At 36.1% G+C, this 27,353-nt stretch overlaps 1 protein-coding gene across 2 annotated transcripts; it reads right to left on the bottom strand.

The window, feature by feature from the left end:
• Positions 1-1,904: 1,904 nt before the first annotated feature.
• LOC104229913 (uncharacterized) lies at positions 1,905-24,475 on the bottom strand. Of its 2 annotated transcripts, XR_011402415.1 has the most exons (9): positions 24,329-24,475; positions 24,194-24,253; positions 11,067-11,264; positions 10,736-10,974; positions 10,456-10,659; positions 10,270-10,364; positions 10,078-10,194; positions 9,507-9,978; positions 1,905-1,986 (listed from the first exon to the last, which is right to left on the bottom strand). XR_011402415.1 is itself a non-coding variant. In XM_070156614.1 (8 exons), exons 3-8 carry the CDS (start codon positions 11,164-11,166, stop codon positions 9,843-9,845), a joined length of 891 nt encoding a protein of 296 aa, XP_070012715.1. In that variant the 5' UTR covers positions 11,167-11,264; positions 24,194-24,253; positions 24,329-24,475; the 3' UTR covers positions 9,406-9,842. The 2 variants fall into 2 exon arrangements, 1 of the variants encoding a protein (XP_070012715.1); XM_070156614.1 differs by lacking the exon at positions 1,905-1,986 and having other exon boundaries at positions 9,406-9,978.
• Positions 24,476-27,353: the final 2,878 nt, after the last annotated feature.

The following is a 27,353-nucleotide window of genomic DNA, read 5'->3' as shown; positions in this document are numbered from 1 at the left end:
TACACTATTGGAAACATTATTACCAAAATTGTCCATGTTTAGTTAATTACCCCGACCTAAATAAGTTTTTTCTACAAATATATACATTTCACCTTAAAAGGTTTCTAATCCATTATTTGTGTATTAAATCAAGGGATTTAGTTACGCCATTTTCCTTTTTTTTTTCCTCTTCTCTTTTCTTATTTTTCTTCCGCCTTAAATTTGTTTTTATTCTCACTTGCATGAAGTAAAATTATCGACACCGCATATCAAACCTTTGTTCACATTAACCATTTTTGGAAATAAACTAAGTTTCAATATATGAAAGATATATACATTTATCATGCATTCATGCTAAGAACTTTTAAACTCAAATTTTTGTAATTTAAAAGATACAAAATCTTATACATGATATCTGTTAAATGTAATCATAAAGTTGATTCTAACAATAATCTAATTCATCGTCTAATAGTTGGGCAAGATTATAGGACATATACCTAACCCTCGCACGTTACTTCAATAATCTCATATGCCCTCATAGTTATTTTCAAGCATTTAAAACGGTAACAGATTATGTTTATAATGCATAATCTAACTGGTTATATCATTCCATCAAAGTCATGCCTCAGAATCACCCCGCTAAAACAAGTAGAACAGAAATCAACAGAACGCTTTGCCTTTTGCATCTAATTTATACATAGTAAAAATAAATTTCATACAATTAATTATATATTATGTAACTTATCTACAACTTTCATATATTATTTCTACCCAGTTATATACAACTACAATATCATACCATGTAAATACAATTTTTAAACAAATTTGATACCATATGTGTTTTGTATATTTTATATCTGATTTATACATAGTAAAAGTAAATTTCATACAACTAAATATATATTATACAACTTATCTACAATTTTCATATATTATTTCTACTCAATTATATACAACTACAATATCATACAACTTAAATACAATTTTTATACAATATTGTTGAAATTTCATACAATATTTAAATAAAATATATATATATATATATATAAAACAGAATACGATTTTTCTATAATTTTACTCTAACTTTACTACAATTTCTGCAGTATAATGTATGTCATGTCTTTATCATCATCATCATCTTCTTCTTCTTCTTCTTCTTCGAATTTCAATCTGAAATTCAGCAAAAATCAAGTCTAATCTTCACCAAAACACCCTCAAAATTGAGATATAAACTCCAAACAAATTCCCAATAGTTTGCAACAACACCCCATCCAAGCACATAATGATTTTTGAAAACCCAAATTCGAATTCAAACACTACTAGAAAATAGGCCTACGGCACACCACGAGTTCCGTTGCCATATGAAGAAAAATCGTTGCTATAAACCTAATGCCACGGTTTAGGCTTTGTTGCGGGATCAAGCGTCGCTATAGGTCTATTGCAACGGTTTACAGCAACGGTTTACAGCAACGGTTTCTTAATCGTTCCCACAGGCACATCTACCGCGACGGTTTTACTATGGTCAATTACAACGATTAGTAGCGAGTTATGGCAACGGTCTTGAACCGCCGCTATAGGTATTTTGCGACGGTTGAGAACCGTTGCTATAGCCATTACAACATTTTTGACATGGTTTGTTTTATATCTATTGAAACGGTTATTAAAAGCAGATGCAACGAGTTATAATGAGCTACTGCAATGGTTAGAAGGAGCTACTGCAACAACTATTTGGACCTATTAATGGTTGTTATCAGCTATCGCAACAGGATAATATAATACACTAAAATTAATATATAAATGATGAAATGAAAATATATTCATCAACAAAATCATATTTCAAAACACACAACCATGATAAAAGCAAAATATACAATAAAAGTGTTTAATAATCTAAAAGTTGGCATATATAAGTTTGCAAAATAGGTCAAAAACAAAAATATTCTTAGATTGTCTGAAGATTCTACAACCAATATTTTTAGGTAAGGTCTTCACTGCTTTCATCTCCCCCTTGATCATTTGGTTCACATGTAAATTCAACAAGAACAACAAAAATCAGAGGATAGGAAAAAGAAAAATATTTTCTTCTCAATATCACTATTATTGTACTATATATTAAGACCAATAAAATAATATAAGTACTTAAAAGACTGAACAAAAGATGAAACTAGTCCGATCAAACTCTAACACAATGGTCAGATCACACTACAACTTTTACATGTGAAGGCCACCTCAAAATCTTGGCTGCCACTAATTAGTAAGTCAAAATCTTGGGGCCTTTTTTCCTTCTATAGGAGAAAATTAGACCGTCAACTTGATATGTGATTTCCAATGAAAATAGGCTAACAACTACTAAGCTTAGTTCATGAGAACATTGCAGGCGTTAATGCAAGGAGGAGAATACAGAAGAAAATTAACAGTTACCAGCTTTACTATTTGAGCATCCAAGTATGTGACCTATTGGTCAATGAAGTAGTGCAAACCTGAAGATCATAGTAGAAACCCCAACAAAGAGTAAGACTATGCCAGGGTCACATATAGGAAATATGACAAACTGTTAACTACTTTCTTATAAGTTATAATCTAGTTGGAGCAAACTGCCAGACTAACAACAGCAAATGAAATGCCTCACTATATGTAACTGCTCTACATTCATAGTGCAATCTCCGCTGCATTAACAAATCAGTGTATATGATCAACCATAGAAATTCACAAGATTAGCACACTCATTCCAAGGACAATTTTCTGTCATAAGCAAGTTTTCACATGAGTGCATCACCAAATAATGGAAGCACACAAATAATGCAAGTCGTCTAATTGTTCATCCTTATATACTTCTAAGATAGACTCTGTATCTCTCAATTTTGGTAATTTTACTTTCTAGAGACTGTTTCTTTTTTGTGGGTATATTCCAAGTCTGTATCGGACTCAAGTATTTTGAGTGCTCCTCAAAATTTTAAGAAACTTATTTAAGTAATAGAACGTGTAACTGGCAGTACGAAAATATGAAAGCAAGTGTACTCAAGCTGCAGCTGAACTGTGAGATTCATGAAAATATGGCAGTACGAAAATATGAAAGTTGTAGTACAAAATTTTAGAAACGATGTATGTGTGTTTCAAGCAAAGCACATGATATCATAAATTAAAAAGAAGTGTGATAAAGAAAATGCCAACTCTGTTTCCCATGAACATCACCACGATGTACTCCCTCTGATTATCATGTATACATTGTCTATCCAACAGTTATGCACTATCAAGTTCCTCAAAATTTCTCTGCAGTTAAAGCTATCAGAATACATAAACCGAGTTTGTCAAAACAACTGTACAACATCCAGAAGCTAGTCCCAAAAAGATGATACTCATGTAATCAAAAGAAAAGCAATCAAGGAAGCAATGACCAATAACGTTTCTTGCAGAAATAGCTCACAAGCTGCAAGGACTTAAGCACCAAAAGATGACTGCAATTTTATACCAAGCCTCAAGGTGATTGCAATTTTAGACCAAGCAATGAATAAAAGTACAAAATCATACGATGACTACAAGCTTATATGAAGCTATAAAGCAAGGTATACAGGGAGCTAATCTACCTAAAGAAAGAATAGAGTTGTAGCAGCTAATGCCAACAAAATGGTAAATGCAGAATAACCAATGCAGAATTGAACAGGCTAGAATTGGAACTGCTTGTCTTGCTAGATTTTGGAGTTAATGTGAGTTCGCGAGTTTTTGAAAGTTATTGCCAGTATTTGGAGAAGGAAATGTTGAGCATGTTGCGGAAGCCAAATGTATAGAGTGTGAATAAGTCACAACTACTATACCAAAAATTATGACAACCACCAAATAATAAATAAGACAATAAAGCAATAATAAAGGGAACACCAGAATTTACGAGGTTCGGCTAATTTTGCCTACTCCTCGGACACAACCAAATATTTTATTCCACTCCAAAAATACAAGTGAAATAATACTAAAGAGAGAAGATACAAATGCCTTAAACAGATGAGAAGGCAAATGAGAGGTGTGTATCAATCCTAAACATTAGGCCTTCTTTTATAGGGGAAAAATCCCCTCCAAACTTAACTCCCAACCAATGTGGGACTTTGGCATTTTGCCAAACTTCAACAAATCTCCACCTTGGCAAAATTCCACATTTTCAATTCTCTCTCAATAACAAATTTTGGTTGTGTCTTCATCTTCAATCTTCAGTGTTCAACAATGTTGATCAAATCCAAACAATGTTGAAACTTGACCGCAGTCACCACCTTTGTCAGCATATCAGCAGGATTCTCTGTAGTATGAATTTTCTTCACCGTGACTCCACCTTCTTCTATGATTTCTCGTACGAAATGATACCGAACATCAATGTGCTTCGTCCTTGCATGATAAACTTGGTTCTTCGCTAATTGAATAGCACTTTGACTATCACAAAAAATTGTGATACCTTTTTGTTCAACACCAAGCTCCTTTAGCAATCCTTGAAGCCAAATTGCCTCTTTCACAGCATCTGTAATAGCCATGTACTCTGCCTCTGTTGTAGACAAAGCAACTGTTGACTGCAAAGTAGACTTCCAACTAACTGGTGCCTTTGCAAAAGTAAACACATAACCAGTAGTTGATCTTCGTTTGTCCATATCACCCGCAAAATCTGAGTCACAATATCCAACTACAGACTGATTGTCTTCCTGCTCAAAAACTAACCCGACATCTACAGTATTATGAATATACCGTAGAATCCACTTCACAGCTTGCCAATGCTCCTTCCCTGGATTGTGCATATATCTGCTAATAACTCCAACAGCTTGTGAAATGTCAGGCCTTGTGCAAACCATTGCATACATCAAGCTACCAACAACATTTGCGTATGGTACCTTTGACATATACTCTCGTTCAGCTTCATCCATTGGCGACATAGTAGTACTTAGCTTAAAATGGGAAGCAAGTGGAGTACTAACTGGCTTAGTCTTGTCATCTATGCCAAAACGTTGAAGTACTCTCTTCAAATATTCCTTTTGAGATAAACAGAGTTTCTTTGAACGTCTATCTCTAATTATCTCCATGCCAAGAATTTTCTTTGCCTCACCCAAATCCTTCATCTCGAACTCCTTCTTCAGTTGAATCTTCAACTTATCAATTTCTTCCAAATTCTTGGAAGCTATCAACATATCATCAACATATAGGAGAAGATATACAAAGGAACCATCTTTAAGCTTGTGCAAATACACACAATGATCGTATTTGCTTCTCTTGTACCCTTGCCGCAACATAAACTCGTCAAATCGCTTGTACCATTGTCTAGAAGATTGTTTCAATCCGTACAACGATTTTTCAAGTTTGCACACCATATTTTCTTTTCCAGCAACTTTGAATCCTTCTGGCTGAGTCATGTAGATTTCCTCCTCCAAGTTTCCATGTAAAAACGCAGTTTTTACATCCATCTGAACTAGTTCCAAATCCAATTGTGCTACCAAAGCCAACATATTCTAATGGAGGAATGTTTTACAACTGGAGAAAACACTTCATTGTAATCAATTCCCTCCTTTTGAGCATATCCTTTGGCCACCAATCTTGCTTTGTAGCGAACATCTACTTGGTTAGGAAATCCTTCCTTCTTTGCAAATACCCATTTGCACCCAATTGCTTTCTTTCCCTTCGGGAGATTGGCCAATCTCCATGTATGATTCTGATGAAGGGACTGTATTTCATCATTCATGGCAATCCTCCACTTATCTTCTTCTGAACTTTGGACAGCGTCTTTATAAGTAGTAGGAACATCATCAGCTACAATTGAGGTTGCACAAGCAACCGTCTCTATGAGACGAACAGGTTTCGTTATTGTTCTTTTTGGCCTGCTGGTTGCTATTGATTCAAGTTGTTGTTGAGATTCCTGAGTTGGAATCTCCTCTACTGGCTCTCCTTCCAGAGGGTAATCTTCATTTGTTTCCTCCTCTGCTTCTTGTGTAGGAAAAATAAATTTTCCCTCAAACTCCACCTGCTTAGAAGCACCTTCATTTTGTTTGGTATCTTCTGTTACCTTATTTACCATAGCAAATTCATCAAAGGTAACATCTCTGCTGAATATTACTTTCTTTGTCATAGGGCACCATAAGCGATATCCTTTGACTCCAGAAGTAATTCCCATAAAAATAGCCTTCTTTGCCCTTGGATCCAATTTTGACTCCGTCACATGATAATATGCAGTTGAGCCAAACACGTGCAAAGAGTTATAATCTACAGCAGGTTTTCCGTACCATTTTTCAAATGGTGTTTTGCCATCAATAGCAGCAGATGGTAGACGATTAATGAGGTGACATGCATATGTAATTGCCTCAGCCCAAAATTCTTTGCCCAAGCCAGCATTGGACAACATACACCGTACCTTCTCCAGCAAGGTCCGGTTCATACGTTCTGCCACTCCATTCTGTTGTGGTGTATGTCTAACAGTGAAGTGTCGGACGATGCCATCATTTTCACAGACCTTATTGAAATGATCATTTTTGTATTCACCTCCATTGTCTGTGCGAATACACTTGATCCTCCTGCCTGTTTGATTCTCCACCATCGTCTTCCATTTGAGAAAAATTCCCAGCACTTCATCTTTGTTTTTCATTGTATACACCCACACTCTTCGAGAAAAATCATCAACAAAGGTTACAAAATAGTGCTTCCCACCCAATGAAGGTGTTTTGGAAGGACCCCAAACATCAGAGTGTACATAATCCAAAATGCCTTTAGTATTATGGATCGCTGTACCAAATTTAACCCTTGTCTGTTTCCCTTTGACACAATGCTCACAAAACTCCAAGTTGCAAGCCTTTACTCCTTTTAACAATCCTTGATCTGATAGAGTTTTCAAGGATTTTCCTCCAGCATGTCCCAAGCGCATGTGCCATAGCTTGGTTGCTTCTGCCTCTTTGTCGTCACTGGATGTCACTGTCGCTGTCCCAATAACTGTACTGCCACGATAGCGATACATATTATTATTCTTCCGATTAGCCTTCATTACCACTAGTGCACCGGAGCATACTCTCATCACTCCATTTTCTGCAATGATTTTGAACCCTTTTGATTCTAGGGCTCCCACAGAGATGAGATTCTTCTTCAAATCCGGTACATATCGAACATCTATCAATGTTCTGATCATTCCATCATGGTTCCTTAATCGTATTGAACCAATGCCATATGAGGTAAGAGGGCTGTTATCCGCTGTGTGGACGACTCCATATTCTCCTTCTTGAAATTCCACGAACCAGTCCCTGTTGGGACACATATGATAGCTACAAGCCGAGTCCATCAACCATATGTCTGATGATGTTGATGACTCTGTTGTAACTAATGAGAAGTCTGAATCATCACAATCAGCTACATTTGAATCCATAATAGCCTTTCCATTGTTATGTTTGGCCTTATTCTTCAACTTCGGACAGTCTTTCTTCCAGTGCCCTTTTTCTCGACAAAAGGCACATTCATCTTTGCTGGGTCTGGATCTTGACTTGGATCTTCCCTTCTTTGTCCTCGTTTGATTTTGAGGACGACCCCTCACAAATAGTGCTTCTCCTTCTCCGCCCTTCTGTTTTTCTCGCTTTCTTTGTTCATAGCTGTACAAAGCCGAACAAACTTCTCTGAGAGAAACTTCGTCATTTCCATGGAGTAGAGTAGTTTCAAGGTGCTCGTACTCATCAGGAAGTGACGCCAACAACATCAAGGCCAAGTCACCATCATCATAAGTTGTATCCATATTTTGCAAATCTGTAACCAACTTATTGAAACTGGTGATATGTTCATTCATCGTGGTACCAGGAACATAGGTGAAGTGAAACAGTCTCTTCTTCATGTACAATTTATTTTGACTGTTTTTCTTCAAAAATTTATCCTCCAGTGCTTTCCATAATTTACTTGCAGAAGTTTCCTTTGTGTATGGATATTTCTGCTCTCTAGCAAGGTAGGATCGAATGGTACCGCAAGCAACACGGTTGATAATTCTCCAATCTTCTTCTCCAATAACATCTGGTTTCTTTTCTTCAATGGCCAGATCTAGCCCTTGTTGAAAAAGGACATCTAGAACCTCGCCTTGCCACATCCCAAAATGTCCGGACCCGTCAAATATTTCGACCGCAAATTTCGCATTTGACACAATTCTTGTCATAAGCGAAGATGCCAATGATGACGTATTGTTGACACTTGATGTAGATTCTTCTTGTTTATTGTCTCCCATCTTTGACACAAATATTATTTAATAGCTGACGACACAAATCAAGATTATTTCCTTTCTGGTGTGGAAGATCAGACTAAGCTGCAACCACAGAGCATACTCAGACAGAACCTTGACTCAGTTACCAAGATAAATCTTTTCTGATGTGGAAGATCAGACTATGCTGCAACCACAGAGCATACTTAGACAGTACCTTGGCTCTGATACCAATTGTTGCGGAAGCCAAATGTATAGAGTGTGAATAAGTCACAACTACTATACCAAAAATTATGACAACCACCAAATAATAAATAAGACAATAAAGCAATAATAAAGGGAACACCAGAATTTACGAGGTTCGGCTAATTTTGCCTACTCCTCGGACACAACCAAATATTTTATTCCACTCCAAAAATACAAGTGAAATAATACTAAAGAGAGAAGATACAAATGCCTTAAACAGATGAGAAGGCAAATGAGAGGTGTGTATCAATCCTAAACATTAGGCCTTCTTTTATAGGGGAAAAATCCCCTCCAAACTTAACTCCCAACCAATGTGGGACTTTGGCATTTTGCCAAACTTCAACAGAGCAATGGACCAAGCCTCAAGATTGAAAGGCCAGTTTCAGTCAGATCAATATTACTAAACTTATTTTGCGGAGATGGGGATACAGTGAATTGAATCTTTTTTTACTTCAGCTTCAATCATTTAAAGGAATATTTATCTCCAAGTTCCAGTTAAATATATGATATGATTAACAGGCTCACGTTGCAATTTTTAGTTTCATACATATTCTTCTTTTTATATAGCTGAACTCTCAAGACACAAAGTCATCCAATACAAAACTGAAGGTGAATGATCAAAAAGAGTATCAAATAGGCATATCATGTCTACAGGTCATGCAACCACCGAGCAATAAACTGATGATATAGAGATTGAGGTAATGAAGTTCATTAGGCAGAATAAAATAGGCATGCTTGCTTTGCTTGAGCATGGAGTCCAGACAATATGGTTCAAATATGGAGTTCCATATTACTGTGGTGTATGGCTTACATACTGTTAGTGATAGGAAAGCACTATAGCATGAATTGAGATCAATTGCTAGCTTGCAACAGGGTGCTTGGATTGCAATGGGTGATTTCAACGCTATTAGACATCTAGATGATAGATTCAATGTGAATCCAGTTCAAGAGTTTGAAGTAGCTGACTTTAATAAATTTTTGATGGATACTAATTTGACAGAATTGAAGACAGCTGGGAGATCTAACCTTGATTTATAGAAATTACATAAATTGCACAAATTAAAAATTAACCAATCTATAACTAATCTCAAAAAATTCTAACCTTGATTGTTGCTACCAAAAGATGGCCTTTTGATTGGTTGAATAGCTACTTGTGCGGAGGAAGCTTCTCCCCATGAACGACCACACAAGGTTGCTAAAATAGTAGGATCAATTGGCAATCCTGAAAGCTGAAACTGTACAAAAATATCTCCTAGAATTTCTTGTCGCATCATTCTCTTTTGTTCCTCATATTGTTCCTTCTGTTTTTCAAATTCTTCCTTCTATCTCTCAAATTGTTCCTTTTGTTCCTCAAACATTCTTATCATCCTCTCTTCCATTTGTTGGACCAGATTATTTGTAGCATGTGAAGAGGGTTCAAAATGTCCCATTTTTCCTTTCAAAGAAGTTCTTGTAACCCCTCGTCCATATAATCTAAGTCGCCCTGAATGTTCAGGTCCCAAAACGGCTGCAAATGCATTAACAGAGCTGCTGCCATCTTCACTTTGTTGTGCTTCAATTTTTTCCATTTCAGCCTATAATGTAAATATTTAAAAAGAGAATTCTGGTAAATAAAAATTCAGTAGGAACAAATAGTTTATCTCAATAAAAAAGCAATTAGATAGAATTCGCACAATTTTACTAGTTGTATCTTCATCAGAATCCTTCTATGACCTTCCAGGTTTTCTTGATCTTGTAGCCACAAAGAACTCTCGTAGTGATAACGGGTCAGAAGTGTTCTTCTCTTTTCCCTAGATACATTAAGAGTGGTTATCAAAAATATTCTTAAAAATGACAATATGATCATATTTACTGATAAAAATTACACCAATTCATTGCGGACTATAGCAAAGCTTTTTTTGCCGACAGTGTGTGAATTCTTCAATTGTTTTCGATTCTCAATATTGGTCTTGGACATTCTCTGCAAATAAATAATTCAACAAGACAAGACAAAGAGGAGTTCAGTTCAGTTGTACCATTTGTTTCTAGTTGTTGCAAGTAGTAAAACTTACCTGGAACTTTTCAGAGTTCCAATATTTGAGGAGATCCTTAAATTGAGATGCTGGAATATATTCAGACCTTTTTTGCATTCGAATTTCATCATTCGCATAGGCGTCAAAGTGGTGTTCTTTCAAATTGCTCTTCTGTCTTCTCCAAGCAGCTTGAATTGCATCCAAAGTCCATTTTTTTGCAGTATCAGGAATATCATATTTCTCCTATAAATTGATTTAGTGGGTTAGTGCAAAAACTATTAAATTTATTCAACCAAAAATTGAATTGGAAACATCAAACCTTGGTATACGCCCATAAATCTTCTTTTGTGTCCATTTTTCTCCAATCAAATATATCAAGAGGGCAAAGACTCGCATTCCTTGCTAAAGTGACAAGGAAACTACCCAATTCTGCCACAACATCTTTTGTAGGACCAATAGGTTGATTGTTCTCATTTACTATGATCAATTTCCGCTCACACCTTCCATGTACACTTAGCATCTTTGTTTTACCTCTTTTCCTTTTTCGAGCAGAATCGCCTACAATAATACAAACCATAGATAACCATAAAATTATATATAGTTCAATTTTATAATTGAAAAGGAATCAGTATTTGTACGAAAATTCTTGCCTTGCTGTTCACATTGTTCTTGTTCATCAACAGTTGTAGAATTCAATTGCAATTGTTCCTCTAATGAATCTGTTGTAGGGGTGGTAGTTTCGCTTTGCATATAGGCTACTACACCTGAATTTTGTGGTGTTAGTATCTGATGGTCTTCAACTAAATTTGGCAGAAGCTCATGCTCTTCACTTGACCGTATACAGCTAGCTGGAACATTTAATTTTCTGGTCAGCGATAACTTTTTTTGATATGCCAAAGAGGCAAGTGTTCCAGTATTAATGCATGTAGAGTTTTTTTATTTTTTTCTTTTGTCTTGAACGTTCTTCTTGTCCCATGACTATCAAAATCTATCAAGATGATACAACATAAATAGTTAGAGCCAAAATCAGTATATGTTTCGGACGTTCTTCTTGTCTCATGACTATCAAACTTTGTCAAGATGATAAACCATAAAACAGTTGGAGCCTCAATATTCTTTCCTTCGATAGCTAAATTGTATCAACATTATGAGGACAAGTAGGAATATAACTACTCATTTTTTCAAATGCATATCACACTCATCAGACTTTAAATCAAGATTGACATGAAGAAACATACTTGATTTACGATCCAAAATTACATAACAGTTAAAGAAAATAAAATTCAAATAAAATTACAGCATAGTCAAAGAAGAAATATCAAATAACATCCTTTTCCATTTTCTTTGAAAGTGATGGTACAAAGAAGAAAAGAAGAAAATGCAAAAAAGAACTATTCTGATGTTTTCATATTTGTATATTTAAAAACAAAGTTCAGAAGCACATTCTTCAATCATCAGCATCCATCCAATCCCAATCAGTATCATCAATATCATCCTCCTCTTCTGATGTTTCTATATTTGTATCTTGTGAAAGTTCTGCATGAGATGGCATATCAATGACATCACTAGGTAGATCTTCTCTGGACCATATAACATTAACATTGGGTAAACTAATTGACGAACCAATGTTATCATCAAGATCCCTCCAAAATGTGTCTGCAATATTATCACAATTTTCCTCTTCCAAATCATACAAGTCAATAGGGACTTTGTTTCTTGGGTAATAAACATCTTTCTCAATTGGATCCTCCACATAAAAACTTGATGCACTTGAGATGCCAATACAAAAGGGTCATCGACACTACATAATCTGTTAAAGTATACCCGAGTCAAGCCATATTCATCTATTTCATTATGAAACCAATCACATCTAAACAGTATAACACTAAAACAACCCCAATAATCAATGTCAATAATATCCTGAATAGATCCATAATAGATAACCTCTCCATCGATAGGATTTGAATCTCTAGCACTAGCAAAACTATCAGTTGTGGCTGACAGAGTCACTCTATTATTCTGAGTCTTGAGTCGACTATCTCGTTCCATCGTATGAAATCGGTATCCATTGATGAAATATCCAGTATATCTTTTTGCAACTATGTTAGGCCCTTTAGCTAGCCACCGTAAATGATTGGGCACTTCAACAGTTTTAACTTTCTCTTTGAACCAATTGCCGAATTTCTGACTATGATTGTGTGCTCTAATCTACGCATTTGATCTAGTATGATTATCAATTAAACTCTTATGTTCCCTGCAAACATGTATATTTCAAATACATCTATTAGGCCTTTATGGATAAAGTATAAAATATCATATCATATAAATAAATTAATAAAGTTTATATTAAAAATGACAATTATCTTACTGGATAAACATCTCCATTTGTTCATCTCCAGTATTGAACAGAACATATCGATGTGCTTCAAAACATAATTGTAGATCCATGGTAAATGCCTTGCCTTTCTTTTTCTTCTTACTTCCAATTGGATGGCCTATCTTAGGGAATATAGGTGACAAATCATCTCCCTCTATTTCAGCCCCCACATCATCTTCTATTTGATACCTACTAAATCTTGTTTTCACCTCATCAGGTAGGTATCTCGAACAAAATATCAAGCACTCTTCGGCCAAAAAACCCTCCGCTATTGAAACTTCTGGATGATATCGGTTACGAACAAATTCCTTATACTTACACAAGTTTCTCTCAATAGAATACATCCAACGTAAATGAGTCGGACCCCCAAGCTTAATTTTATTTACTAAATGGATAGGCAAATGTTCCATTATATCAAAAAAAGTTGGAGGAAAGATCTTTTCAAGGTCACATTCAATTTCATTGATTTGAGATTGCATTTTATCAAGATCTCTTCGCTTTATAACCTTGCTACATATGGCTCTAAAGAAGTTCCCCAACCTAATCAAGGCCAAAGAAACATTCTTGGGCAACACTTTTCTAACGGCAACCTGAAGCAAGTAATGCATGATAAAACGAGCATCATGACTCTTTTACCCTGATATTTTCATTTCCTCCACTTCCACACACCGTGATATATTTGAGCACACCCTTTTGGTAATTTGACATTTTTTAAAACAGTGCAAAACAACTTTTTCTCTTCTGGCTTCATGGAGAAACAAGCTTTAGCCAAATAAACTTTTTTATTATCCTTATCTTTTAATGGTTGAAGCTCTTTTCGTATCCCCATCTCTTCCAAGTCATAGCGAGAATTTACGTGGTCTTTGACTTTCCAGGCATATCCAATAAAGTCCCAAGCAAACTATCACATATGTTCTTCTCGATGTGCATTACATTAAGATTGTGTCGCAATTTATTATGTGCCCAATACTGTAATTCAAAAAGATTGATTTTTTCTTCCACGGACCCTCATTATCTCGGCGTTGTTTCTTTTCACCCTTTCCAAAGATATGATTAAAATCATGCAGTTCTTCTAACACTTCTACACCTGACAAGGGAGTAGGTGCTCTTTTGTGATCCTCCTTACCATCAAATGATTTTTTATCTCTTCGAAATGGATGATCAGGAGGCAAAAAAGCTCGATGACCCAAGTAACACATCTTGCGACTATGTTTGAGATATTGAGAGCATGTGTCATAATTACAAGTTGAGCATGCCAGTCTACCCTTAGTGCTCCATCCGAAAAGCATTGATAGTGCTGGAAAATCACTAACTGTCCATAACAAGGCTGCTTCAGCATCATATGTTTCTACCCCTGTCTCCCACAGTTCCTTCAATTCAGCAATTAGTGGTTGTAGGTACACATCTATATCATTTCCTGGAGAAGAAGGACCTGGAATAATCATTGACAACATTATATACTCCAGCTTCATGCAAATCCACGGCGATAAATTGTAGTTCATTAGCATAACAGGCCACGTGCTATGAGAAATGCTCATGGTTCGAAACGGGTTAAAACCATCACTTGAAAGACCCAATCTAACTTTACGTGGATCTCGAGAGAAGTCCTTGTGCAAGAAATCAAAATTCTTCCAAGATTCCCCATCAGCAGGATGTCTTAAATTCCCATCATTGGGTCGTTCAATAACATGCCATCTCATAGCTGCAGCTGTTTCAGAGCACATGAATATCCTCTAAAGTCTAGGCTTTAAGGGAAAGTACCTTAAAACCTTTGCAGGGATTTTGGAGCTTGCATTAGTCAAGCCATCAACAACATTCTTCCATCTAGAAGTTCCACATACAGAGCAATTATCATTCTTCTCATTTTCATTCCAAAAAAGCATGCAATCATTATGGCAAGCATGTATTTTTTCATAATGAAGACCCAAATCTTGAATCAAATTTTTTGCCTTGTGGAAATATTCGGGTAGCTGAGCAAATGGAAATGCCTCTTTTAACAAGTCTGAAAAAGCCACATTACTCAACCCGTGAATGCATTTGAATAAGAACAATCGAATGGTGAAACTCAATTTAGAAAAATTCTCACACCCTGGATATAAATCTTGTTTTCCTTCCTCCACTAATTTAAAAAATCTCTTTGCATCTTCAGATGGTCCCTCTCTCACTCCTTCTTCATGCCTCATGTCACCCTTAACATTTCTAAAAGTATCATGAAGGAGTCCATCGATATTATCATGCATGTTGGAACCTTCATCATCATTGCTTGGATGTGGATTATTTCTCGAGGAAAACTTTTCCCCATGAAAAATCCATTTGGTATATCCTTGAATAAACCCATAACAAACTAAGTGATCCTCTACTACATTTCTATAATGCCATTGACAATTAGCGCATTTGTTGCAAGGACATAATATTTCACTGCCTTGGAAAACCCGTTGATGATAGGCTATAATTACGTATTTTAGTCGATTATTACACTCTAATTTACTGCACTTTAGTTGAGTTTGCGCTTTAATCGCTAGTGTTTTGCACTAATTTTGTGTTTTATGCCTTGTAGGTGTGATTCCGAGCTATATAGATGTTATGGAATGAATTTAAGTGGTTTGGAGCTTTGAAGTCTGAGTAAGAGCTCAAGGAATTAAGCCGGGATCGCGTTCGGGGATCAACGGATGATAAAACAACAAAACGAAAACTCGAAGAGGCATATTGCGCACTGTCTAGTAAAATAGACATAACATTTTTCTCAGAACTCCATTTGGGCTCCACAATATATGGTTGGAAAGCTAACTCAAAGGGCTACAACTTTCATGTTTTACGTTTTTCCAAATTCCAAACAAACCGCGACCGCGGCAGAACCGCGGCAGAGCGCAGTCGCGGACAACTGAAGAATCTGAGAGGGTGTTTGGCCGCGGTTCCGGCGCGACCGCGGTGGAACCGCGGCAGGATGCGTAAATTTCAGGGACCAAGGTGCAAAACACGGGATTTTAAGCCCTAAACCCTATATTAAACCAAGGAAGCCGGCCAAGAAAAGGAATGGGACATATTTTTGACATAGATTTGACCTAAGGAGGCAGAGACACAATAGGAGCAAGGCTTGGGAATTCTTCTACAAGTTTTTTCTTTCCTCTTCCTATTTTTCATTGTTGGTTATGACTTTTAGTATTGTAGTTTTACATACTATTATGAATAGCTAATTTGTTATCTAGAGTTTTGATAGAACCTTTTGTAGGATAAATTCTTGTTATGTTTTTATATAATTGAGCCGTAGTATAATCTCTATTTGTTCAACTACGTTCTTATTGTAGTTAATTGAAGAGCTCTCAATTAGCTGTGCCTATTTAGTATGCATAACTCGGGAGAGAGTGCATATTTAGGTAATTGTTGAACAACACCACTCCCAGAGTATATGAGGGATCAATAACCGAGGGTTTAAAGGCGGGATTAGGGATAACGAAGCCTTGGGTGCGATCTGAAGTGAGCTGTATCAAAAGCCAGCTAGCGTAGCTCGGGAGAGTGCGTCTAGTAAATTGTCGTGATTACTCGGGAGAGATTTACGGTAATAAGAGTGCTCATGATCGGTAGAGAATACTTAGGCGAAATTATAGAAGACATAGCGGGAAGGATTCCGACAATTGGGGAAATCATAACTCTAGACCTCCTTAATCTTGTCTCTAACTCTTAGTATCTTTAGTTGTTAATTTATTATTTTAATTTGTTAATCAATTAGTTAAACACAAGAATCTAAATATCTATAAGTTAGGAACTGTTCAAGCTTGTCTTCTTGGTGATAGTGAACAGCTGTAGCTAAGCCTTAGTTCTCTGTGGGATTCGACTCCGGACTTGTAAACCGGATTATATTTGCAACGACCGCATTGTCCTTTTTATAAGGCATAGTTGGGCGTGATCAAATTTTGGCGCCGTTGCCGGGGAACTAACGGTGTAGCTGTAGGTGTACATATTGCTAGGTTTCAAGTTTGAACTTTTATTTTTATTTTTTTGTATTTGATATTTTTTTTGTTTTACTTGTTGATTTAAAAAAAACACGGCATCATTGAATTATGAAAGTTTTGATGTTGGTAATTCTACTTTTAATCCTCCTTATGCATATTGTGATGAAAACCACCCTTGGCAAAATTATCAAAGTATTTCTGAGAGCGAGTTATGTGCACCAACTCAATCTTATGTGTGGAATATGTGTGATATGTGTGGTGGTCAAGATGGTCACTTTCATGGTTGTGCTTATATTTCTTATCTTCCCTCAACCCCTTATTATGATGATTCTATGTTTTCTTGTGAGGATAATAGGAACAAAGAACCTCGGGAAGCTGACCTAAAGAAGATCGAAGATATGTTAAAGTGTCTTATAGAACAACAAAGTAAAATACTGCTGCAGATAGAAAGGCAAGATGAAACTATTTACAACTTAGAGGCTCAAGTGAGTCAATTAGCTGAAGCTTTTAATGCTCAATATGTCAATATTATGGATAGTAGCCAGGAGCAGTTTGCATTAGAGACAGAAATTGAGGTGCCAATGGAGGGGTCCAAAGTAGAACCCCAACACTCTAACCATCTAGAATTTGAGGATGTCGATGTTGAAGAAATAATACTAGAGTCAACCAGGGACGTTGAAGATACAAATTTAGTTGACTCTAGTGTTTTGGGTGTTGATGAGGTCGAAAATCTTGAAGTTCATGTATTGGAACGTGTTGGACCTCATTCCAAACACTTCTCTACATTATGTTCGGACAGTGAAATGGGAATGGATCTTTACGAGCATAAAAAGGAGTCCAAGGAAGAGGTAGATGGGCCTTATATTTTGAAATTCTCAAGGCCGTCTAGGCAAGGTGACACTCCTCGGTCGAGAGCCAAAAAGTGCATAAGACTCTATCTAATTTTTGGCTCGCAAGAATTTGTACCGCCCCAAGAGCATAATCATAAGCTTGAAGCAAAACTTGGGGTGCGATTCATAAGTTCGAAGTGGAGGCAGAAAGTGATACACGTCGTGCCCCGACGTTAAATCAAGCGTTTGTTGGGAGGCAACCCAGCTTTACTGCTTTCTTTTATTTTTTGTATTAATTTTTTTTTATTGTATTATTGTAGTGTCAATTTCTTATTTTCTAGGAGCAAGGAGAGCAAAGGTATTGGAAGGATACAATAACAAACCAAATGGTTAGAACTAAGTGTGAGGTACCCGCACAAAGGACCAAGCTTGGGAGAAGTCTGAGTATCCCATGAGCTGTTAGTGTTTCGGCCTTTGGCCTACCAGGGAGTCTCTTTTACCCTTTTTATTAGTTATGGTGTGCATTGGGGACAATGCACAATTTTAAGTGTGGGGTGAGAAGATTGTCTGGGTGACTTTCTATGTTATTTTAGTTGTGTTAGTTTAATTGAACAATTTTTTTAAATAGAAAAGATTGGACTTTTCCCGACGATGGATCTATTAGACAATTTTCTTGAGGGATTTAAGTCTAAAGAAAAAGTACAAAAAGATTTTCTTTTGTTAGGTAGTGTAATAATTACCCCTTGGTTTTTCTTTAAACCACGGTTCTTTTCCAAGGGTTTTGTTTGAACCGGGTGTAGTTAGTTTTATTTTTTTTAGGAGTAAGAGCCAGTGTGAGATGAATTGAATTGAAGCAATATCTCTTGACTTTGTTATGCCTTGAGAATAGTGAGTACTTTGGTTGTGACGCTTAAGCTCAGTTTTTGACTCTTGTATAAGTACCTTAAATTGTATGTTCTTAAAATTGCTTAACTGCTTTGACTAGAGTGTCCGTGAATCCAATCCTGAGTGAGTTATGTGTCATGTGTGTGAGAGGTTTGTTGTATTCTATGCATTGCATTTGATGTCTAGAACTTGCCCCGTGTGTTTGCAAAGCGAAATAGTAGTTTTATTCAGTCTAGGAAGTGATATAGGCATTTCTTTGTTGAGCCAGATATGTATATTGTACCCGCATAATTGTTATGTATCGTAGTTAACCCCTTTGAGCCTGTAATCCTGTTTTTTTGGCAACCACATTACAAGCCTTACTCATTTGTTTGAATTAACCATCTATTTGAACCATTGTAACCTCTCATGAACACTTGAATTGTTAGGAACTTTGTAAAAGTTAAAGTGTGGGGTGGTTGGTTTGGCTTTTGAGTGGAACCAATGAAATAAGGAGAAAGGTGCACTGATTTGAAAGAGCAAGAGCCACTTGAATTGACAAAGAAACGAAAAGAAAAAAAAATAGTTGCATTGCTGTGAAAAAAAAATATTCTTTGATAGTGGTGACTCTTGATATAATTGTGCTTAAATAATTTGGGAGTTGATGTATATTGATGTGAAGGTGGAGTTTGGCTTGACATAAGTATGGGGTTTGAATGTTAAAGTATATGTATTAAAGTGCTTAGGGAGGTGTATTCACTCTTATATCTAAATGTATCCTACCCGTCCCATAGCCTACATTACAACCAAATAAAGTCCTAATTGATCCTAGATTGAATGAGCTCCATTAGTAGAGTAGTACACTACGGGCAAGCTTATGGTGCATCTTTTGTGGCATATGAATGTTATTTCTGAGAGTGAGTGAATTCTTTCTATCTTGAGTTCCTAAGTGTTCTTAAATTTTATTGTGTGGAACTACTCTCTTTTGTTGTGTGAGGGCACTTGATTCATGAAGGAAAGGTAATGTCAGTGACCTCTATGTTAGAGTAAGTAGGTGAATTGTGAATAATGCGTGGTACTTATGAGTCAAATCTTGAGGTGAAGATGTTACGCTTTTGTGCTTAGTCTATTTTAAATACTCTTGGTGTGATGAGTTAGGAGAATTGTTTAAAAAGGTCGTGTCTATAAAAAAAGTGTAGTTTGATTGCTCGAGGACGAGCAATGGTTTAAGTGTGGGGTGTTGATGATAGGCTATAATTACGTATTTTAGTCGATTATTACACTCTAATTTACTGCACTTTAGTTGAGTTTGCGCTTTAATCGCTAGTGTTTTGCACTAATTTTGTGTTTTATGCCTTGTAGGTGTGATTCCGAGCTATATAGATGTTATGGAATGAATTTAAGTGGTTTGGAGCTTTGAAGTCTGAGTAAGAGCTCAAGGAATTAAGCCGGGATCGCGTTCGGGGATCAACGGATGATAAAACAACAAAACGAAAACTCGAAGAGGCATATTGCGCACTGTCTAGTAAAATAGACATAACTTTTTTCTCAGAACTCCATTTGGGCTCCACAATATATGGTTGGAAAGCTAACTCAAAGAGCTACAACTTTCATGTTTTACGTTTTTCCAATTTCCAAACAAACCGCGACCGTAGCAGAACCGCGGCAGAGCGCAGTCGCGGACAACTGAAGAATCTGAGAGGGTGTTTGGCCGCGGTTCCGGCGCGACCGCGGTGGAACTGCGGCAAGATGCATAAATTTCAGGGACCAAGGTGCAAAACACGGGATTTTAAGCCCTAAACCCTATATTAAACCAAGGAAGCCGGCCAAGAAAAGGAATGAGACATATTTTTGACATAGATTTGACGTAAGGAGGCAGAGACACAATAGGAGAAAAGCTTGGGAATTCTTCTACAAGTTTTTTCTTTCCTCTTCCTATTTTTCATTGTTGGTTATAACTTTTAGTACTGTAGTTTTACATACTATTATGAATAGCTAATTTGTTATCTAGAGTTTTGATAGAACCTTTTGTAGGATAAATTCTTGTTATGTTTTTATATAATTGAGCCGTAGTATAATCTCTATTTGTTCAACTACGTTCTTATTGTAGTTAATTGAAGAGCTCTCAATTAGCTGTGCCTATTTAGTATGCATAACTCGGGAGAGAGTGCATATTTAGGTAATTGTTGAACAACACCACTCCCAGAGTATATGAGGGATCAATAACCGAGGGTTTAAAGGCGGGATTAGGGATAACGAAGCCTTGGGTGCGATCTGAAGTGAGCTGTATCAAAAGCCAGCTAGCGTAGCTCGGGAGAGTGCGTCTAGTAAATTGTCGTGATTACTCGGGAGAGATTTACGGTAATAAGAGTGCTCATGATCGGTAGAGAATACTTAGGCGAAATTATAGAAGACATAGCGGGAAGGATTCCGACAATTGGGGAAATCATAACTCTAGACCTCCTTAATCTTGTCTCTAACTCTTAGTATCTTTAGTTGTTAATTTATTATTTTAATTTGTTAATCAATTAGTTAAACACAAGAATCTAAATATCTATAAGTTAGGAACTGTTCAAGCTTGTCTTCTTGGTGATAGTGAACAGCTGTAGCTAAGCCTTAGTTCTCTGTGGGATTCGACTCCGGACTTGTAAACCGGATTATATTTGCAACGACCGCATTGTCCTTTTTATAAGGCATAGTTGGGCGTGATCAAATTTTGAAGTGTGGGGTGTTGATGATAGGCTATAATTACGTATTTTAGTCGATTATTACACTCTAATTTACTGCACTTTAGTTGAGTTTGCGCTTTAATCGCTAGTGTTTTGCACTAATTTTGTGTTTTATGCCTTGTAGGTGTGATTCCGAGCTATATAGATGTTATGGAATGAATTTAAGTGGTTTGGAGCTTTGAAGTCTGAGTAAGAGCTCAAGGAATTAAGCCGGGATCGCGTTCGGGGATCAACGGATGATAAAACAACAAAACGAAAACTCGAAGAGGCATATTGCGCACTGTCTAGTAAAATAGACATAACCTTTTTCTCAGAACTCCATTTGGGCTCCACAATATATGGTTGGAAAGCTAACTCAAAGCGCTACAACTTTCATGGTTTACATTTTTCTAAATTCCAAACAAACCGCGACCGCGGCAGAGCGCAGTCGCGGACAACTGAAGAATCTGAGAGGGTGTTTGGCCGCGATTCCGGCGCGACCGCGGTGGAACCGCGGCATGATGCGTAAATTTCAGGGACCAAGGTGCAAAACACGGGATTTTAAGCCCTAAACCCTATATTAAACCAAGGAAGCCGGCCAAGAGAAGGAATGGGACATATTTTTGACATAGATTTGACCTAAGGAGGCAGAGACACAATAGGAGCAAGGCTTGGGAATTCTTCTACAAGTTTTTTCTTTCCTCTTCCTATTTTTCATTGTTGGTTATGACTTTTAGTATTGTAGTTTTACATACTATTATGAATAGCTAATTTGTTATCTAGAGTTTTGATAGAACCTTTTGTAGGATAAATTCTTGTTATGTTTTTATATAATTGAGCCGTAGTATAATCTCTATTTGTTCAACTACGTTCTTATTGTAGTTAATTGAAGAGCTCTCAATTAGCTGTGCCTATTTAGTATGCATAACTCGGGAGAGAGTGCATATTTAGGTAATTGTTGAACAACACCACTCCCAGAGTATATGAGGGATCAATAACCGAGGGTTTAAAGGCGGGATTAGGGATAACGAAGCCTTGGGTGCGATCTGAAGTGAGCTGTATCAAAAGCCAGCTAGCGTAGCTCGGGAGAGTGCGTCTAGTAAATTGTCGTGATTACTCGGGAGAGATTTACGGTAATAAGAGTGCTCATGATCGGTAGAGAATACTTAGGCGAAATTATAGAAGACATAGCGGGAAGGATTCCGACAATTGGGGAAATCATAACTCTAGACCTCCTTAATCTTGTCTCTAACTCTTAGTATCCTTAGTTGTTAATTTATTATTTTAATTTGTTAATCAATTAGTTAAACAGAAGAATCTAAATATCTATAAGTTAGGAACTATTCAAGCTTGTATTCTTGGTGATAGTGAACAGCTGTAGTTAAGCCTTAGTTCTTTGTGGGATTCGACTCCGGACTTGTAAACCGGATTATATTTGCAACGACCGCATTGTCCTTTTTATAAGGCATAGTTGGGCGTGATCAAATTTTGGAATGCCTTATCAAGAAAATCATTCACTCCGCGGATATACTCATCGGTGGATTTTCGGAGACTCATCCAACTTTTATCTCCATTATCCATTTAATATTAAATCCCCTATGAGTCACAAAAGGAAATCATAAAAATTAATCCAAATAATAAATTTCTAGAACTACTGGAGATATTTAACTATTTCACTTATGTAGCAATAAGCCTGTGACATCATAAAGCTTTGTTAAAATTCTATCCTCTACAATTCCTCTTACTATAATCTACTAGGGTGAAGTAGGTGAATATAGCACCAACAGACTATATAAAAGCATGACATCAGAAATAATAGATGCACCAAATGTTGTATTCCTTATTAAAGCTTAATCGGCTTTTAACTTTATCTACTAAGTAGTTAAATACCCAAAACTAGCTTGACCATGAAGAATGAGTAAACCTAAGTAGTGACCTAAATTATCCCAACATAAGCTAGAGAGCCACCGAAAATAAAAAATAAGCCCAAGACTCCAGAGTAAAACTCTTACAAACACACACAAAAAAATGATTCTTCTTCATATGTTCTTCTATCTAGAACAAGTATAAAAGTCATGTGATTACCCCGAGATTACTAATAGAAGAGTAAACTAGTTAACCTTTTAAATAAAGTACTAATAAAATGAATTCACCAACACATGAAATAGAAAATACACAGAACAAACAAGCAAATCTAACAACTACTTAAAACAAAGATTTCCATGTTAAATTATTTTAAATGAACTAAAATACTTGATACAACTAGATAAATCTTTATATTATGAGACGTTGGTAGCACTCGCTCACTGAAAAAGATATAAATACAGAGAGAATAAAAGCATCAAGTTGATAAATTTGGTAGCTACAGATTATGGGATGAGTTTTTCATATTTTTCAATACTTTGGTGGGCTTGTATTTAACTTTCAGGAATAGCACAACTTGTTAGTTTACTATCAATTTATGCCATGAGAGTTCTCTGTAGAGTCTACTAACAAAAAATAGTATCGAACATTGTGACGTCGACCCTAACTCGATTCTGCTAAACTATACTACAATCTCTCCAACTACCAGAAAATATTCAATAAGTAGAGTGGAGAAAAGCTATATCTAAATGTAATTTTTTTTTGTGAGGCATATATTTTGATGTCAAATTATCAATTGTCAAATACACTTCTTGATTTCAGCAGCATAAACAATTCAACTCTATGTCGCAGGTATACAATACAAGAAGTTCTCCAGATACATACTCTTCTTCATACTTGCCTCACTTATTTTGGGTGAAATACACAACAATTTTGGGAAAAAATATGCATAAACTGTGAGACCCCATTTCAAAAATCAACTATTGCGCTTTGTCTCATTGTAACAAAGCAGAGGCTTTTGATTGTAAACCACGGGTATTCATAAAAGTGAACAAAAAATTACTAATATCAGAACCGGATCCAATTTCACACTGAAGATGACAAATATAGAGCAGCTACCCCAATAATTTATTTCCAATTTGTCTTTTACTTGCAAAATAAATAAGTATATAAAATGAATCTTACCCAGTGTAAAGGGAGATTAGGTTTAGATAGCTTCAAACTGGAGAGGCCTCAAAAAGCTCTCTGTCGATGAATGAGAGAAAATAAGTAAGAAGAACAAGTAGTTTTGAAGAAAGAGAGAGATAGAGGGAGAAGAACCTCTTAATATCTGTTTCCCGTGAGCCTTTTCTGGTGGTAATCGATCTTTAGCGTCGATGGCAGCATGATATGTCGTTTAGGGCTTGAATCAAACTTTAGGCTTTTTGTTCTTTGTATTTGTGTTAGGACTTTTAGTTTTTCTTTTGTTTTTTGCTTCAGGCGCTTAGTCTCCCTCCTCTAAAAAAAAAGGCGCGATAAAGAGGGAAAATGGGGAGGGAAAGTCCAACCGACCCAGTAGCCCTTTTTTTGGCAGAAACCGTTGCCAAAGATGCATCTGTTGCAACGGTTTAGGGAATCGTCACGATACATTAATCTACAGCGACGGTTTAATCCCTAATGCAACGGTTTATTCTGCTACCTATATCAGTAAGCCTGATAGGAACATGCGACAGTTGTAACCGTTGCCATAGCTATTTTATTGCAACGCATACATAACTGTTGCTAAATAACTGTTGCGATAGTTCTATTTTTTAGTAGTGAAAGCTTTTAATGGTTATCAATGTTGGAATTGCTGATCTCTCTTTCTTTGCTCTACATTACTATAATTAGGGTTTGAGAAATACAGAGAGACATAGAGAGAGAGAGAGAATGAGGAAGAGAGAATACAGATGAGAAATAATTGACTCATAATATAAAGGGATACTCATTTAATTCCTAAAGTGTATATAATTGGTAAATTTGTATATAAGAGGTAATTAAATTGAAACTTGAGTAGGAAGTGTAATAAAGTTTCCAATAGTGTATAAGTATGTAAAAAACCCCAATTTTATATACTTTTACAACTACCAGATAATAGTTTCGGTTGCGGACAAAAAGTGATATCCGCCTTGTTCCCATTAAACTCAACACATAGGAATGCACTCCTTATAAGCAGGACAATTACTATATTAAAATCAAGTTAATTCTTCTTTCGGTGCGTTAATCATGATGGTCATGATTAGGGGCAACAGACGGGCGGGTCGGATCGGATATGGGTAGATCGAAAACAGATAATGCAAAAACGGATAAATTATTCAATCTGACCTAATACAGATACAAAACAGATTAATTGGCGGATAATATGGATATCCATATTAATCATCGCTTCCTCAATATGATCACTTTTGGGAAATTTCCTAGTATCCTAAACATGAGGAACCCCAATTTGAGTCTTTACAAATGCAAAGATTTATTCATTGGTTATGCATTTTCTAAGTGGATAATATGATTCTTATCCATATTTGACCCATTTTAAAAAGTTCATTATCCAACTCATTTTCTACTGGATAATTTGGATGGATAAATATTTTCTTTAACTATTTTGCCATGTAGTCACGAGTACACTATAACTATGCGCAAAAATCAAAGATGCATAAAAGAGCATCAACCTATGCGTGGATCAAAGAACCCAATTTAAAATTCAGCATGTTCATCTATAAGTTCCATATACTGAAATCAAGTTATTGCATTTATGACTTGATGAAGGTTAACCAAGTTCGTTCTCAAGCTACGCGAAATACAATTATGACATATAAACTATATATAGATTCGTTTGCAACCACCGACAAGATAGAGAAATAGACACAGCACCACCATTAAGATGGCTTTTAAAGAAATTATACCAGGTAGCGAAGTGGTAATTATAGTACTGTGACTCAAACGAAAGTGAAAGGGAAAACTCGCTGACTGCAAGCGGTAATACTTAAATAAGCACTCAACCACCTGCCACTAATCCTTTCCATTGATAACCCTTCTATGGTTCGACGTTCGGTTAGAGAATCCATATTAAACCATCCATATTGGCGGATCAGTTGCCCATTCCTTGACCAATTTCGTTTCAGGATACTACATTACTAGAAATTCGTCAAAAACCAACCAACTTTGGTCGGTAAAAAAATCGGTTTCAACATTTTTTAATTTTTAATTTTTTTTTACGAAACCGACCAACTTTGGTCGGTTTTCTTTGGCGCAAAAATGCGTGAAACTATATTTGAGTCCCGCAAAATTTATTTTTCAAGAATTGGCCGGTCATTTTAAAAAACCGACCTACTTTGGTAGGTAATTTTATTTTTTAATAAAACTGGCCAACTTTGGTCGGTTATTTTTGTGTGAAAATACAATTAAAGAGTATAAATAAATAAAAAGACTATCTTGAAATAAAATGCACCAATGGTCTAATGGTAGAATAGTATCCTGCCACAGTACACACCCCGATTCGATTCCCCAATGGTGAATCTTTTGATTACATAATTAAAATACCGACCAACTTTGGTCGGTTTTTTTTTTGCAATATTTTTTTTTTAAAATTAATTTACCGACCAACTTTGATCGGTAATTAGCGACCAACTTTGGTCGGTATACAAAAGCGATCACTTAAATAGGGACCAAGCCTATTTGGACGGGTTTTGGTCAGTATTTTGCATAAACAGACCAACATTAATCGCTTTTTGCGATCGCTAAAACCCGAATTTCTAGCAGTGGTAGTTCATCATTCATCAAGAGAAGAACAATCGTGTTGATAACATGAATTGAAAGCAACTAGAACAATATAAAACAATAAATGTAAAGAGGAAGAGAGTTTTTCTTATTTCAAGTGTGTTTTTCATAATGTTAGAGCACTCTATTTATAGGATGTAATGTCACCTTCCTAAGAGTTACAAATATTAAGTGACACTTCATATACATTTATTGAATCGGTTCATGAAATGATGGAAAGATGTATGACATTCGTACAATGTGTGTCAAAACATTTTTTTGACACAAACACGTTGAAAAGATTTGTCAAGCATAATATGTTTACCAAATACTAGAAAAAAGTATTCCTCTGGTCAACCACAGAACTAGAATTCAAGTTTACTTCAATCTATGTACTTTTTGCTAAGTTTTGAAAATGATACATAAAACGTAAATTCAAAATAAAAGTGCTCTGACAATATGAATCTCCAAACAGAATCATTCTGAAGATTAGTTCATGCCTCATGGCTGCCAAATTCAACTTCCCTTAGTTATTATTTATTGGGACGAGGAAACATTAGAAACTGACATA

This window comes from Nicotiana sylvestris, chromosome 9, assembly GCF_000393655.2.
Source record: "Nicotiana sylvestris chromosome 9, ASM39365v2, whole genome shotgun sequence".
Lineage (NCBI taxonomy): Eukaryota > Viridiplantae > Streptophyta > Magnoliopsida > Solanales > Solanaceae > Nicotiana > Nicotiana sylvestris.
The sequence above is the reverse complement of the archived record's forward strand: the minus strand, read 5'-3'. Positions and strand labels throughout refer to the sequence as shown.